At 44.4% G+C, this 16,690-nt stretch overlaps 2 protein-coding genes and 1 long non-coding RNA gene across 4 annotated transcripts in view; 1 reads left to right on the forward strand and 2 right to left on the reverse strand.

Annotated features, from left to right (window-relative positions):
* The window catches only part of CDCP1 (CUB domain containing protein 1), a 155,610-nt gene that overhangs the window by 129,062 nt on the left and 9,858 nt on the right, over nucleotides 1-16,690 (reverse strand). The window lies entirely within an intron of this gene.
* Nucleotides 1-16,690, forward strand: part of LOC149864595 (uncharacterized) — an 85,395-nt gene that overhangs the window by 23,259 nt on the left and 45,446 nt on the right. The window lies entirely within an intron of this gene.
* On the reverse strand, nucleotides 2,351-5,779 carry TMEM158 (transmembrane protein 158). Its single transcript, XM_090050438.1, has one exon. It carries the CDS (start codon nucleotides 5,629-5,631, stop codon nucleotides 4,744-4,746), a length of 888 nt encoding a protein of 295 aa, XP_089906564.1. The 5' UTR covers nucleotides 5,632-5,779; the 3' UTR covers nucleotides 2,351-4,743.

The following is a 16,690-nucleotide window of genomic DNA, read 5'->3' on the forward strand; positions in this document are numbered from 1 at the left end:
TTACACAGGACAGAAAGATCTACCCCCACGTTCACCTCCAAGAGTGCAATGCTTAGTCCTGCTTTCCCACAAATGTAAATAATTGAAAAGAAAATTAAATATCACTTACAGAAGAATACTCTTTCCAGACTTGGCAGAGAACATTTTTTCTTTGCGTTTTCCCCCAACTTTTTTTCCTCTCTTTTCAACTTCCTCTTATGCAAACCAAGGCCAAAAGTAGGTGCTCCCAAGAATAAAAATGTTTATAAAGAGGTAAGTAATCCTTCTCTTGCAGTCTTCAAGAAACATCAGTTTACATCACCATGGATCTGATCCTCCTTAGACGAATTTCCAGTCTTCATGCCTGACTTCTTTCCCAGACCCAAAGGAGGACATTCCGCACCCAAAAGCTTGTCTAACTTCTCTCCCAGTTATATGGTTGGTCCAATAAGAGATCACCAAAATATCCTTGCAACTCTCCATTCTCAGTCAAATGAATGAGAACTACAGGACTGAGTCATAGCAGTGTTTAGAACACTGATTTTTTTTTCAATCAGGATGCTTTAAGATCCTTTCAAAGGTGCTGTGGGTATCATATTAGCACTGTTAGGTAGGCAAACATGATTCACAAGAGAAACCAAGAGATTTTAAATAGGAATCCATAATGTTAAACACATTTGGACACATTGTGATCTTTGTACATTCACTGGAACAGAAGAACCGCTCTATTATTTTTTCCATAGTCAAGAAACAAATAAAAACTAAAAGCTGGTATTTCTCCAAGGGGTTCATTGAGTCTAAAAATGTTGAGAACTCCTGGTCTAGAACGAAGTTAGAAAAAGAAAGGGTACTATTATTATTAGTATTGTGTTAGACACAGGAATAGCAGAGTAAGCTCTGTGGCTTGTAATATGCAGGTTAAACTAAATTATCATAATCACTTGGATTTTAAAATCTAGTAATCACTTTACTGTTAGCGATCTTGGGATACTACTATTACCACATACTGAACTCTGAAACATTCTTTTTTAGGGAACAAATCTTGCTCCCACCTTTTACAGGCATGGAAGTTGCTTAGTACAGTAGATTAGAGCAAATTAATTCTGGTTCCTTACAATGGATTCTGGGTCCCTCTGCTTCATGGAACTTGCCACTTCATGGAGCCTCAGTGAGCAGGAGTTTTGAGTCCAGAGGCAGTGCTGGTGGATGTGCTTTGAAACAGAGGTCTTCCAAGGATTATCGCAATTCAAAGAGATGCATCTCCAGGCTAGGCAGAAGGACCCCTTGTCGTTTTACCCTGATACTGATATCCCTAGGGCAAATGACTTTAATACATCTTGTAGATGGGATTTATCTAAGTGTTTTTTTCTTTTGAACATGATCCAAACAGCTGAAATACTAATTGTTTTAATGGCTGCCATCTTTTATGCAGAAAATTTGTAGGACAGTGTAAACACATTCTTTTTCTTCCATCTTTTTTAATTAAAACACCAAAACTTTTTCCAGTACTCAGAGCTGCAGAGTCATAAAATATATATTCAAGTTGATCTTTGAGGTAGGTGACATGTCCTACACTACATACCCTTGTGTCCTTTTTATTGTAACCTTTTAAGTTATTCTTGACAGAGTTTTTATTGGGTGTCGCAGTGTAAATGAAGAAGTTTTTAATAATGGAGTAGCTTATTCCAAATGGCAGTTTCATTTGGAACCAATAAGCTTGCTTCTATTGGTGAAGTTTGTGTGACATTAGTGGAGCTTTATTGATAAAAATAGTGTAAACAACAAGACAGTCTGGCCTCAAGCACTTGAACACATGCTTAAATGTTTAACTGGATCAAGAACAGAGGTCTCAGCACTTTGCACCATCAAGCCCTTTAGTTGAAGAGGAGGTTGTCTCTAGGTGTGGCATTATCAACCAAAATATTTTGTTGGTGTTATAAATCTTCACTGCACCTTTCATTATCTATATACAAGGCTCTATAGCACTTAGACTTGGCTCTGTCAACATCCTGTCAAAAGTTTAACTGGATACTACATTCCCCTGGGACATTTATACCTTTTTTAATTTAAAGAGGCTTATCAGTCACCAAAGCAAATATTTACTTTTTGTGTGGTGCTCATTCCTGCAGAAAACTTAATCCTTGTAAGACAGAAATAGCAAAGCATTTCTCTTTCTCACAAAACCAAGAAGGAAGTGTACAATGGGACAGGATGCCCTTCATATCAATAGGCAAAACGTATATTTCTCCTGGTAGGTAGGTATGTATGTATATATTTCTTCTTAAGAAGACTGCAGTATTGTAGTGTTTATTCAGGCTATATACCCATTGAGGTCAAAAGGAAGGCCGCAGGATAAACCATTGGAACAAGATTTTAAAAATACCTACATAATTTATTTTTGTAATACATCCAGATGTGCAGTTACTGCACTGCATCTGCACTCTCTCTCAATACTTTCATGTGCTAGAAAATATTGCACATCTTTGTTAATATTTTTCTTTTTTTTTCTAATATTGATAAAATAATTGACTTACAACCCTCTACCCACCTTCCTCCCAATTCTAACAGGTTTCATTCCTTTTTTATGCAGGAAATCGTAGGTAAAATGTAAGCAAATCCTTTTCTTTTTGCTTTTCAATGAAAGGAGTAAAATACTTTATACCCCATTACACAAAATACTCCTCCCAATTCTAAAAGGTTTAATCCCTCTAATATTTCAAACCAACACTAACAGTATTAATTACCCAAAACGGTATTAGAAGATAGATAAATGTTCATGTACAAAATTCGCCACTAGCTTGAGCTCATATGTCCCAGCTTCCAACAAACCAAATAATATGCTGGCATCTGAGGGTGGGGGAAAAACTAGAGAAAAATCCTAGCACAAATCTTGCTTATTTTATTCACATGGTTGGTCTCTGACTTCAGCTGAACTATCCCTATAATGCAAAATGAGTAGGATGTGGCCCCTTGAAGGGCTAAAGGGTTCAAATAAAACTTTTCTTTAGCTTGTACAAAGCTTTTGAGGCATGGGACATTTGAGACTGTCATCGTGGTTGGATTTTATGGAGGGAAGAACAAGAAAGTTATTTTCTTAAATTTCTCTCTGTGTCTCTCTCTCTCTGCTATTTGCACAGGGGTCAGACAGAATCTAATCCTAGCTTTGTAATATATTTCCCTTACCTCCTCGCCAAAAATGAACAACTGTCCTAATAACACCTGCAGCATAAGGGCATTTTTAGTGACAGCCCAGCCTGACCAATTTGGAGACTAGGAAGCTTTGCTGAATCCTTCATTTCCACTCTGGCAGAAATGCCTCCCCCAAAAAACTACCATGCCACTGCTCACCTATCTATCCCGTCATGACCCCTTACCCATAGGTTTCAGAAATGCTACCAGATATATAGTAGCCAAAGACCAACATGAAAGACAGAGATTCTATCATTCAGGAGCATCCCCACGTGAAAAGCTAACTCTTCTATCTCAAAACATCCTCTTTTCCCATTAGATTCCTATAATGGTACTGCCCCAAGCACTGGTCAAGGGGCCCTCAATTTTAGTATTATTTTTGAGGAGTAAAAGTCTACTGCACTTGATTTACCCCTTCCTCTTCATCCCCCTAGAACTGGTGGAAGGGAAGAAAAGGCATTATCTGGCTATTTCTTCCCCTTCCCCACCACCAAGAGTCACCTGAGCAGGTTGTCAGGACTCCAATACTCTACTTTTTCCCCCTAGTCCGCGGATACGACACATGCGTCATCTGCTGTCCCCTGAAGAGCAAGAGCTAGTTATCACTACTGCCCTTTGCAGAAGCTCTGCGCAGCAGCAGAAACCTCAAAGCCACCTGTCCGAAGGCAGCACTGCTTCTTTTAAGTTTAAACTGATGCAAAGTTAAAGACTGGATTTGGCAGGGGGGTGGGGGGAAGGAGAGGGGGGAAACAAATCCCTGTATTAAAAGCCAAGGAATGCAGAACTACAGTAACAAACACAGTCTCTCAAATACAGTGTTAAAAGGTCATTTAAAGTTCAGTGTTAGCAATAACAATAGACAGTAAAGCGGGTTCAAACCCTGCCAGAATAATAATACTAATCATAATAATGTGGCAACCATGGATCCTCCTGGATCATGGTGTATGCATGAGGGCCACCCAGACCTTCAATGTATATGCCTGGGCAGGAATTTTTGGAGGAGTGGAGGCTAAAAATAAAGATTCCCATTGGGGGGTGGAAAAAGAGAACAAAGTGGATTCAGGTACAAAGAGCTACTATTACTACAACAGCTGCAATTCAACAGGGGCAAGGGGGTTGCCTGGGGGATCTTTTTTTGTTCTTTTTTTTTACTAAAAGGTTCATTTAAAACAGTTGTTGAGCTCTAGAAAACACCAAAATACACAGGAGTTAGTCATTTTCCTGCTATGAATCACAGCACATGAAAGGAGGGGGCTGATCTAGCTCTACATCCCCTGCCCAGAAGGGGCTCCTGCCTCAGCTGTTTTGTGCCCAGCGCCCCTGGGGCAAGGCTTCCGTGCTCTGCCAAAAAAAAGGCGGGAAAAACAAAACACCTAAAAAAACCTTTTTCTTTTTTTTTTGAGCCGGGTCGAAACACCAAAGGGGAAGTGGAGAGTAAAAAAGGCAGCCAATCCAGCCCAGCCCAGTTTCGGGCCAGCTCGCACCACACACGCCGGGGAGTGGGGGACGAGAGGTGGCTTCCCCCAGCCACGGGTGTCCCGGGACAGGGCAGCGGCGCCAGCTGTTCCGGGGGGGCTACTTGGCAGCGGCGCCAGCTGTGGCCGAGGCGCTGGTGCTCCTCCTCTGCTCCATGCCGTTGGGCAGGAAGCCGGCGATGATGGGAACGGGCCAGATGAGGGCGGCCACACTCCACACGATGATGACCAGAGTCATGAAGCAAGCCACCAGCGTGGACTCGATGGGCTTGCGGTTGAGGCGCCAGCCCGGCTCGCCCTTCAGCTCCTCCAGGCTGAAATCCAGGCAGCAGAAATTGAGCGGCTCCCCCTGCAGCCAGAGCTGGCCCGGCTCCGGGTAGGACAGCGAGGAGGAGGAGGAGGAGGAGGAGGGCGCGGCAGCCCCGCGGAGCCGGCCGATGCGCCGGCCCCGCACCCAGCTGCAGCCCACGCAGAGGCGCAAGTCCTGCGGGGCGCCGCCCGCCGCCAGCCCCAGGTGCTCGATGAGCAGCGGCGGCCCCACGCGGTGGAAGGCGGCCGAGAAGAAGGCGCGGCCGTGGCTGTTGGTGGAAAAGAGCAGCAGGTCGCATTGGATGCCCAGCGGGCGGCTCCAGCGCACCAGCAGCGAGCTCAGCATCTGGCGCTGCACGCTGATGTTGCAGTGCGGCTCCGCCACCTGCTGCTGCTGCTGCTGCTGCTGAGCCCCGGCGGGCTCTGGCTCCGGCTCCGGCTCCAGCCCCGGCCCCGGCTCCGGCTCCGGCTCCGGCCGCCCACGGGGGGCCGCGGACGGGAAAGGCTCCGCGCTGGGGCCGCTGCCGCCTTCCGCCTCCTTCCCCAGCCCCAGGGCGAGGCCGGGCAGCGCGCGCGAGGAGGAGTTGCCGGGCGGCAGGTAGAGGTCCCGCTGCTCCCAGCCCCGGCAGGGCGGCGGCGCCGCGGCCAGCAGCAGCAGCAGCGCCGGCGGCAGCAGCATGGCCCGGATCAGAGCCCGGCAGCGGTGTCGGCACCGGGAGAAGGCGGCGACAGCGGCTGCACGGCGCTGCCGGCTGCCATCTGGGGAGCGAGGCGCCGCCGCCCGCTCGCCCGCCGGAGGTGGGAGCGGGGCTGGGGCCGGGAGAAGCCGAGAGGCAGCGCGTGTCACAGCAGCAGCGGCTGCCGCCCGCCTCAGCCTCAGCCTCCGCCCCCGCCTCGCCCCGCCCCGACCGCCTCTCCCTCAGGGCGAAGGGGATCCCTGCTCTGCCCACTCTCCACCTGCCCCAGGAGCCTCGATTCCCACTCACAGAAGTGCCCCTCATCTGAGGGCAGGTCTGGTTTGGGGTCATTTCACCCCCTCATCTCTGCTCCTTGTTCCCTCCAGGAGGAGCACACACCAACTGCAGCTTCCTCAGCCCGACCAAGGGTGTTCGTGCCCCAAAGCTTGCAAAGAAGAAGGTTTCCGACTCAGCGCCGGTCAGAGGGTAAATAGCGCGCTGGCGCCCCCCCCCCCCCCCAAATATCTCTTGTAGGATGAGGTTGCCAGCCGTATGCTCTTGTCATAAGTCCGCTTGGGAGTTGAAAAGGTAGGAGTCGCGAGGGGCGTGCCAGAGATCCATGAGGTGTACTTCAAGCCACGTCCAATCCCTTGATGTAACTGTGTGGACGTACTAGCTGCGATGGTGGGCCATGCTAGTGATCTTTCCTCTGAGATCTTCTCCCCACTACTGACACGTAGGGAGTGCATATGCACCCCCTGAGATTGGCCATGCACCAGCCGGTATACTGGCAGTCGGCCACTGGGGGACACCCCTCCCCCCCTCAGCAATCTGGTGCCCCCTCAGACTCCGGAGGCACCAGTTGCCCATGTTTCTCCCCTTACCGAAACAAAGGCCTCGGACCAAGGTGGAGCCGTAGCTGGCCAGGGCTGTTATTTAGATGGTGTTCATGCTATTTTGTTCTGCATATAATTTTGATGTCCGAGGCGACCACCTAGTTCGCCTAATGGTTGGACTGGCCCTGTTCCAGCTATTTGAGTTGGTCTAATAAAATATATTGGATTATTTACCCAAAGAACCTTGCCTGCCTTTATTCAGGGTGAATGCGTCAGAAAGCTTGCAAAGAAATAAAATAATTCATCGACAAATAGTTGGTCTAATAATAAAAAGTAATGCCTCTTCCAGGAGTTTCGATTCCTTTTGCCTCTAGGCCAGCGGTTCTCCATCTGGGGTATGGGTATCACCAGGGGGACACGGACAATCTGTCAGTGATACACGTTAACAGATTTCATAGAATTACTTTATATGACAGAAATTTGCTGGTGGTACTTAAGGTTGTATCACTTTAAATTGTTGGTGCAGTTTGTCAGTTTGGGAGCTGCTGCTCACGACCAATACAGATACAACCTGATTCCCTTATTCAGGGCTAGGTAGACACTTGATCCGTGATATTATTTTACATTTTGATTAGTAACGAGACATTTCTGATTGAAATTCAAACTCTTTAGCTAGTGGAATTTGTTCTTATAGCCTTTAATTGTGTAAAGATTGGCCTGGCCTTGAAAAAGGAACTGGAATAAGGAGCAATGAAGCAGAAATAAGAAAATGGGAATAAGGAACCAGCTTCAGCCTGGTCAGGGGAAGTGTGGTGCACATACTCCAATTAAAAAAAGCAACCCCAAGTCCTACTGTGTTTGTACCAGGCTTGCTAGCCATAGATAGTAAGTGCCTTGTATTATTCCTGACAGGTGAAAAGACATAGCCCCTGCTGGCATTTAAAAATTAAACTCCAACCACTGGAATGGGTGGGAAGACACTGGAATAACAGTGAAGAGCTGTAGGGGAGACTTTGACCAGCCTCTTGTGGCTTGGCCCTTGCCACCTTGAGTATCTTTGCTTCAAGCTAATTGAACTGGAGTTGTTGTGTTTTTTGTCTCTTGGGTCTTTTTAAATTGCCACCTTTAAATTGCCACCTAAATTGCCTCCCAAGTGCCACCTCTGGGAGGAAGAGGTCCAAAGAGGCATTGGTCCCTACCTCCTCCACCAACCAGCTGTGAGAAGAAGACACCCCAACTTTCAAGCTACCACCCCACCTTGTTTGAAGATTTTTTCCATCCTCCAAGAAGTTGTGTCTCTGCAGTCTCTGCCCTCTTGATGCAAATTAGGATGTTTTGCTGTTCTTTTGGGCAGGAGGCAGGGCCAGGTATGTGGGGGCAAGTGGAATTTCCACTTGCTGTGGATCTTTTGGAAGTTGTCTTTTACCTCTGCTCTTCTCACCAATGCTACTACAGTAAGAGATACCAAGTGATTGTCTGAGCACCCTGACAAAAGTGATGAGTAGGAAACTGGAGTCTTTCATCCTTAGTTTAACCTGATTTTATTGGTATGTTTCAACTGCGCTCATTACTGTGGTTTTCTGATAGGGCAAAGCAGCTGGTGTTTGGAAAGCAGAAAGGGAAAGATCATTTGCAAATTGACTTGTATAGGTGTTCCCTTCATATACTTTACAAAAAGAGAAAAAGAAAAACATAGGAGTAAATGCTGTAAAATTGTCAAGCCTCATTCCTTGGCTGTTCTTTGTCTGTTTGTGTATATCCTGTTCTTTTACGTTACTTTGTTCGGAAAGACGGGGATCTCGCTGCTCACAAAAGAGAGTTCCAGCAGCCTAGAAAGAAAGATTCCCAGGATCACAGCCCTTGCCTGGCAACTAGAGGTTCAAAACTCTGATTTAGAGAGAGAATGCACTTTTGTAAATGATTCATCCACAGCATCATATGCAGGAGGACAATTAATCCCTGTATAAAAGATTTAAGCATAAAAACAATTGCAAGAAACATAAACCTGCTGATTATACTAAGTTAATGCAAGATTTATGTTTTTAAAAAGTCAGCTTTATAACCATTTTGGTGTCATTTTGTATTCTAGACTGTAGAGTAGGGTGTCTACTCTTGACACCCTGTTTCACATTCTCTCTGCTGCAGTCTGGCAAGTAGAGTCATGAAAATGGACAGTTGTAGAATGACAGAAGGAATAGGAGTTGACAGGGGGCAAGGAATACAGCAGTACGGACTAAACAGTGGCATTACCGGTATTTACTTCCCAGTTGTGAGGGCTGTAACTGCACCACGCTCTAGAGAATATCCAGAGCCATGACTCCCTGCACTCTGTCTTTCCTTGTTGTCTTAACAGGAAGTTTCTTCTGGAAAGAAAGGATATTAATAACAACGCGTACCCACTCCTGAGTGCATGGGCTATGGGCTGGGCCAGCTCTCAAGTCATACCAGGCTTGGGAAAAAGATCTTTAAGTCAGAGTGAGGAGTCTTCACTCATCATTTGCTTATAAAATCTCACTGGTTTCAGTGGTACTGCTTGCAAGAGTGAGAGCTCACCAGTGTGAAAAAGGGCCCCATAACTTGTAATTTTATTCACTGTAATACTTTATACTTTTATAGTGCCTTCCATTCTAGGATTACAAAGTGCTGTGCAGGCATTAAGGCCCAGTTCTTCATGTCTAAAAACAAGTAGCTAAGTAAGAAGTTAGGCAGTAGGGGCTCTACCACTGCCTTGTAAAGTTGGTACTAACCCCACTTTTTGCAGATAAAAGGCATGATAAAATCCCATACTCAGCTTATTCTGAAAGTATTTCCAGGTATTCTAGTTGAGTAAAGTACAACCTACCACAAAGAGAGAAGTGAATTGGCCTCCAATGTTTTCCCTTTAAAGTCATTGTCTAAGTAAATCAAGGCAAAACCCATATTCACTCAGTGCTGGTTCAAGATGGACCTGTGTACAAAAGCAGGTTTGTGTCTGGGCCCTCATCTATTCAGTGTATGCAGGATTTTTATACAAATCACTAGAGATCTATGTCAAACACAATGTTCAGAGCAGAAGTCTGATTCTGAAATTCCACACAACTTGGGTCTGGATTTTGGTGCACATTTATGTCTAGCTTCAGTTTGTACATTTCTACTCCCCTATTTTAAGAATACTGTGACCTTTTTGGGTCATTTTTGCATGTTTTTTTCATGAGCATCTGTATAGCATTTCCTGCTTTTCTTTGTCACACGTACAGCAACAATGATTTGTATGAATAGGAGTTTAATTTCTGTTATGTATCTGTGAAAGCCCATGGACAGGTGAAAAGGGAGGTGTAATGTAGTAAATAGCAGACAAAACAACTTAATGTCAAAGTGGTTTGACCTGTCATGAGAGCAAATTTTATCACATCAGGATTTTGGAATAAGGATCTGGGATGACTCTAAATTTTAAAGTAAAATAATCCCATGAACAGGTGCACCAGTGCAACATGTGGGTGGCAAATGTTCTCAGGCTATGCTCTAGTTCCTTTCCTCTCAGCTCCCAGAACTCCACTTAGTAGATTTAGAGGGATGTGTGTAGGGGGAGAAAGGAAGAGATTTTTTCAAGGGGAAGATAATTTGCCAAGCAAATTTTAAATTATGTTACGTTGCTAATTCAGGATAGTTTAAACTACTACCACTGTAACAAATTGTTAGATGACAACTTATTTCAGGTTGGGAATGCATGAGCACATTATGCCTAGTCCTTTTTATGGAAAGCTCATTAAACAAAATGGGACAATGGTATGAAATGGTATGGCAGATCATTAGTTGGAATTTTCTGACCACAAAGGTCATTTGCAGATATTGCACTGATGTATTGATCATAGATGTAATTAATCTTTGTATCCAGTCAGACATGGAAAAATGGGCTAACACACTTAAAATTGTTTGTTGTTCTTATCTAGGTAATAGTAATAATAATACCTACCTCCTACATAAGTGTTTTCAATTAGAACTCTGGCCATGTCCAGATGAACGTGGCCATGCAGTATGTGGCGTCCCAGACCCATCTGCAGCACCACACATTCAGGTGTTCCCTGCACTGCAAAGTAGCAGTGTGTGTGGCGGGGATTTTGACCCTGGGAAATCCCAGGGTAAAAAAAACCCACGTGAAAAAAGCAGGGCAGCACACGTGGGGACAGTGCACACTGCCCAAAACCTGCATCTGGGTGGCCGGAGCCACACTCCAACAGATGGCCAGGCTCAGTGCAGCAGGAGTGCTACAGCTGCAGTTCCCCAAGGCCCCCAGGACCCCAGGTAAGGGGTTGCTGGCCCCAGCCTCCCCTACCCCACCCAAGGTAATCTGCCACACGCCAAAGGATGCGTGGCACAGGCATTCCCCAGGGACAAGAAGCAGCGGCACAAGGTGTGCTACTGCTTCTTGTCCCCAGGGAAACAAATGTCTGCACTCACGTGGACACAACTCTGGGAGCTCTATTCAGGAGGTTTCATTACCCTTATTTCATAGGTGAAGGAACGGAGGCATAGAGGAATTAAAGGACTTCAGTGCAGTGATGATCAGCAGGGGTACCCTGGCATGGTACCATATCTTTTGAATGGTTCCTTGAGGTGTGAGCAGATAAACTAAGCAGATAAGCACAGGCTCTGGCTTGTCCCTGCCTGGAGAATCCTCCATCTCCACTGCCAGGCCCAGCTCTGCAAGGAAGTAAACACTTTAAAAATTAGTTTTTGAAATTGGGTGCTACCCAACTAATGAAAGATACAGAGGGGTGCCTTGGGTCCAGTGAGGAGAGACTTGAGTCCAGAAAAGGCGGAGGACCACTGGTCTGCTGTCACCCATAGAGTTGCAGAGACCAAAATAGAACCTATAGGTTGGACTGCACAGGTACAAACACAATTAAAACTGTAAATCATTGTAACATCTATCAAGGTAGTAGAATGGCTGTGAAGTAGAATATCGTGATCCCATTTTAGGCAGGGTTCAAATTACACTCTGAGCATTGTATTTCAGAGCCTTTACTTTTATTTATTTTTTATTTGTCTTATCTCTGATTTATCAGAAGTTGCATGCTTCATTATAGTATTGGTTGCTTGAGGAAAATAGATTAAATCCATTGAATAAACAATTAATTGTTTAGTTCACAGGTCCGATACTGTCAATTATCAGCATTAGAGAACAGTTAATGTAATTACATATTACATTGTCCTGCAAAATATTTGTACACAAACTAGCCATTTTTAATGCTTGTTTTATTAGTTTGTCATTTGAAAATTTAAATATTTACCATAACAATATATTAAAAAGTAGCTCCTTATTTACAAAATTGAATGGTTTATATACTGCGTCACTCCCAGTCAGCTCTGAAACAAAGCCCCACCACCTGGTTTTATCACTATCATCATTATTGTTATTGTTATTAATGATCTATACTAGAAAGGAAGGATGACCCAATGGTGTGAGCCTAAGCCCTAGGAGACCTGGGTTTCTTTCTCCACTCCCATGAAGACTTTCTACATTCCTGTAGGCAAGTCCCTTTGGGCATGTCTATGTCACCTTCCTGCCACGCCTGAGGTTGCAGCCAAGAAGCACCCTCTGCATACTCACTTCTGCTCAGTATGCACCAAAGCCTGTGAATTAGTGTAATCATCTTAGGGTGCCTCTGACCACATGCAAAGAAGCATGGCCAGGACCAAGAGCCTAAGAGTAGCTCAGCCACACTTCTTAAATGCTGGGCTTTGGTGACAGCATTCAGTGAAAGCAAGTACATGGGGGGGGTGCAGAATAAACATCTCTCTCTGCCTCTTTCTCTCATCTGTAAAATGGGGATGATAGTAGTTTACAGGGTGTGAGGGGGCAAACTAAAGATTGAGGTAGTCAGATTCCAAGGTGATGTAAACCATAAAAGCACCACAGATAGACTGAGATTTATACTGAAGTAATGCAAAAGCCACAAGGTTGGGGCTCACCATACCAACCATACAGGGCTTAGTAATGACAGTCCATGCACAAAAACCTTGTTTGAAAGACAAGACATACAGATGAGACAAAGAAGGCATGGGCTCAGGGTGGACATAGGATATGGTGGTACAAATAATAGGAGATATATAGCTGTTAAGAGCTTATTACCAGCCTAGAAGAAATAAGAATTCTAGCACTCTTGGTTTAGAGATGATACTTTTATTAAGACAACTAAGAAATCTACCCAATATATACCTCTCCCCTTCCCCCCCCTCCCAGCATCACCATCCTAGTCACTAATAAATTGTACTTTGCTGTGTGCTTTGTTCGGGGATGGGGGGGTTGAGTTTGGGGGAGGGACTTGAGGAAGGCTAAAGTGTAGCTTTTAAAATTTCCCTTGGAGTCTTGCCCCACCCATGGGAAATGCTGCAGAAGTTCTTAGCAGATAACTTGTCTTGCCAGAGGCTGACATAATTGGCAAACCAAATGTGGGAGCCAAGCTGGTGATAAGGTAAAGGCTCAGACAGGTCAGGCTGTGATAGATTGCAAGGGATTTTGAAAGTGAGGACAAGAAAATTGTGTTTGATGCAGTGTAAGAGGTGAAGCCAATGATGAGACTTAACAATGGAAATGACACTGTGAGCAGGATGTGTCAAGATGATATTGGTGCCAGGAGCTGGAATGACCTGAAGTCAGGGAGGCTGCAGGCATACAGTTTAGAGAGGAGGAAGTTATAGGAAATAAGGTGTAATCTGATTAGGGGTTGGACAAGAGTTTGGCAGCCTGGACTGAGAGAAAAGGTGTCCACAATACTGTGCAGAAAGAATTGACACGTTTTAGATGCAGCCTGAATGTGTGGCTCAAAGGAGAGAGATGAGTTATATCAGCCAAAAAATGAATTAACAGTAATACAGCATAAAGATCAACCCTGAGCTTCTCCCCAGAATTGGCTGCTTGTGATGGTTCCCTCAGGACTGCCCATCCCACACCCTAGATTCTATAGATTCACTCCTCCCCGCCCTTTATCTCCAAGTGGGATAATGATCCATCTGTCTCAATGAGTCAACAGAAGCATCTTAACACTTTCCAGCAGTATCAGCAAGCACCTGTTAGCAGGCAAGGGCAGTTCAGGCAAATGCTGCCAGTCTGTTATCCCTATTGAGATGGAATATTAATAAATTAAGCCCGGAGGCATATTATAGCATGTCAAAGAAAAGGTGACCCCGTTTTCCACTCTGCTTATTAAGCTGGCATCATAAATTTTTGCAAAATAACTTTAATAAACAACTTGGATTTAAAACAAAAGATCCCAAAAGAACTGGTAGGAAATGCTCTGAATCCTCATGGATTTTGTGAAGTTTGACTGTAAGAGGGAGGAAAACATGAACTAAGAATGTGCGGTGTGTACACAATCCCTGTAGAATTCCAGGACTACTTCCATTGGATGGGATGGATTACTGTGGGCTACATGGTGTCAATATCACAGAGGCCCTCCTGCCTGGCAGTACAATGAAGCACCACTGGGTAGAGCACTGGAGGCATTAGGCCTCATAGGAGCTCTTCAGAACATGGGGAATGTGCAGATGGCTACCTCTTTTCAGGGGCTACATCAAGATACCACCCCACCTTTAGCCATGTCTCTGCCTGTTCTCCATCCCTTCCTGCCCCAGAGTGCTGAGGGAGTGAGCTCTGCGCTCTCTGGAGGCATAGCTGTTCTAACCTGATATTACACGCAGTCCACATGAGAAGGGGGATTTTTCCCTTCCCCTTTCCCACACATCTCTGCATAAGAATCTAGCCTTGTTTGCTTGAAGACCCACTTGGCAGTTTATGGACATGTGAATAGCTTTTTACGGCTGGTATCCTCTGCCTCCATATCTTTTCAAGGACCACCACTGAGAAGCATGCCCTGTCACTTCACTCCCCCTCTAAGCACGCCAAATCCCAGAACTGAGGCAACGTAGCTGCTTCAGAGCAGCCCTGAGGATGTGCCAGTAAGCAGCCATCTCACAGAACTTTAAATCAGCACTACATGTCTCCTCAGAGCCGCTTCAAGGGAGCTATGCTGCCTGATTCTGGGGAAATAGCTAGGAATGAGTAGGAAGGTTAATATGCTTTGTGTCTTCACTCCTAACTTTCCCCAAAGACGCTCACAATTCCAGTGACATCTCAACTGGTGCAGGTGCAAATAGCTACAATGTCACAAAATCAGGACTATCAGCCAGGTTCTGATCTGTGTTAGACCACCTAAAGTATCTCTAACAAAGTCAGTGGAATCAGAATTCAACCTTACAAGTCTAGCTCCAATGAAGCAAACACATGATTAACCTAATGCACACAAACAACCCCACTGACTGATTTTGAGAGGACTACACACTACATTTCCACTGTGTTTCTATAGTAAGCAACTGTCAATCCTTCTGGATCATAGTGCTTGCATGAGGAGTCACCAGGACTTTTGACACATATACTTAGGCAGGAGCATGGAGGAGTAGAGCCTGCCCAGACCTTCCATCACCCCTTTAGACCACTGAGATCAAATTCAAGGAACAGGCAAGCCTAAACATTTGGTACCTCAATGGTTGTAGTTATATGTATGTTCAGGAAATGAACCCAGGTCTCCTGTATGGCAAACAAGGAGGCTACCACTGAACCACAGTGGGTAGACCTGCTGTATTACCCCAATGCAAATGAAAACAGAATTTAGCCCTTAAAGTGAGGAATGAGCAGCAAGAGAACAAAGATCATTCTATTTTTATGCAAATAGTCTAAAGTGATCAAAAGCAGAAGAAAGGATGTACAGAAAATACATGCTGTACCAGCAGATTGGTCTCTAAATAGACTGTTTTTCACAAAGCATCAGCTGCCCTTTGTATGAACTAACAAGTACAAAACCAGTGGGAGTGTAAGCTGCAGTTCAATGTATGTCATCCTTCACCAAAATTGACCATGTTTGAATAAGGTGCTGATGGGAACCCAGTTTATTACAACATGAATTGGCTCTGCCTTTGTGAGTTAAATTTACATACATATATGTAAATTGTAAATACAAATTGCATTTGTACTCACAAATACGAAAAAAAAATCATATAGCCATAATGCTGGAAGAGATCTCAAAGATCACCTAGTCCAATCCCTTGCACAGATGCAGCATTCAGTATTTCTAAATTGCTTTAGGTGACTATTAAGCCTCTTCTTGAAAATCTCAGGGGGAGGAAGGTCCTCTAGGTAGCTTGTTTCACTCTTTCTGTTTTTACAGTAGGAAGATTTTCTCTGAGATATGATTTGAATTTGCTTTGCTGCAGTTTAAACCCACTGTGTCATGTCCTGCTCTCTGTGACCAGGGAGAACAATGTTTCTTCATTTTCTTTACAGCAGCCTTTCAGATATTTGAAAACAAATATCTTGTTATCTCTGTCTCCTTTTCTCCAAACTAAACATATCTAATTCCTTCAAACTTTCCTCATCTGTCTTATTTCCAACCCCTTTATCATTTTTGTTGCTTATTTCTGAATTCTCTCCAGTTTCCCTACTACCCAAAACTGTGCCCAAAACTGAATATGCCAGATAACAACCCTGAGTTGTTTATTTGCCTGTGTACCACTTCCAATCCAGACAGGTTTTGTCAGTTAAACAATGTGTTATAAACATTCAGACTCAGATCTTCCTAGTGTCCTTGCTGTAAATTTGGGCACTGACTGTTCTCTCACGTGCACCAGGGAAAACCTTGATTAACCAAACTGCAGCTGTTTTGAGAGGAGAATCCAGCTCACAGTTCTCTAGTTTCTAATCTCCAACAAACGCTCCCCACTTTTGTATTATGTCTCAAGAAAGATTCAGTTATGAAAAGGGAGGGATATAAAGGTCTGTATTTTTAGGGCATAACCATTGAGGTAAAAAGAAGGCTTAAAAATAAATCCCCGTATTTTTATGTGAGTTGGAATAAATTAATTAGTTTCTACGGGATTCCCACTTCATGATGACAGCAGGGGATATTGACAACAATGGTCCATTAAAATAGCAAAAAGGATAATCTGACAGAAAGATTAGGGTATTTTAATTAGCCTAATGCTTTGCATGATTATTATTTCTATTGTTATTGTCTGCATAGTTGCATAGTGAATTAGCCATATTAGGTCTTTCAGGCTGGCATAAGATATTCACAGGCCACAGTTTCATCATTGCATGCCAGATCAATAGTACATCTGCCATCAGCAATATAGACCAGAATCCTGTTTATACAACTGTATTGAATATATGGAGGCTCAGTATTAAAAGGTG

This window comes from Crocodylus siamensis, chromosome 5, assembly GCF_052110815.1.
Source record: "Crocodylus siamensis isolate JL-2025a chromosome 5, ASM5211081v1, whole genome shotgun sequence".
NCBI lineage: Eukaryota > Metazoa > Chordata > Crocodylia > Crocodylidae > Crocodylus > Crocodylus siamensis.

What these genes read in the sequence shown, in the direction of transcription:
- TMEM158 (XM_090050438.1), bottom strand. Translation starts at nt 5,631, where the DNA reads ATGCTGCTGCCGCCGGCGCTGCTGCTGCTGCTGGCCGCGGCGCCGCCG.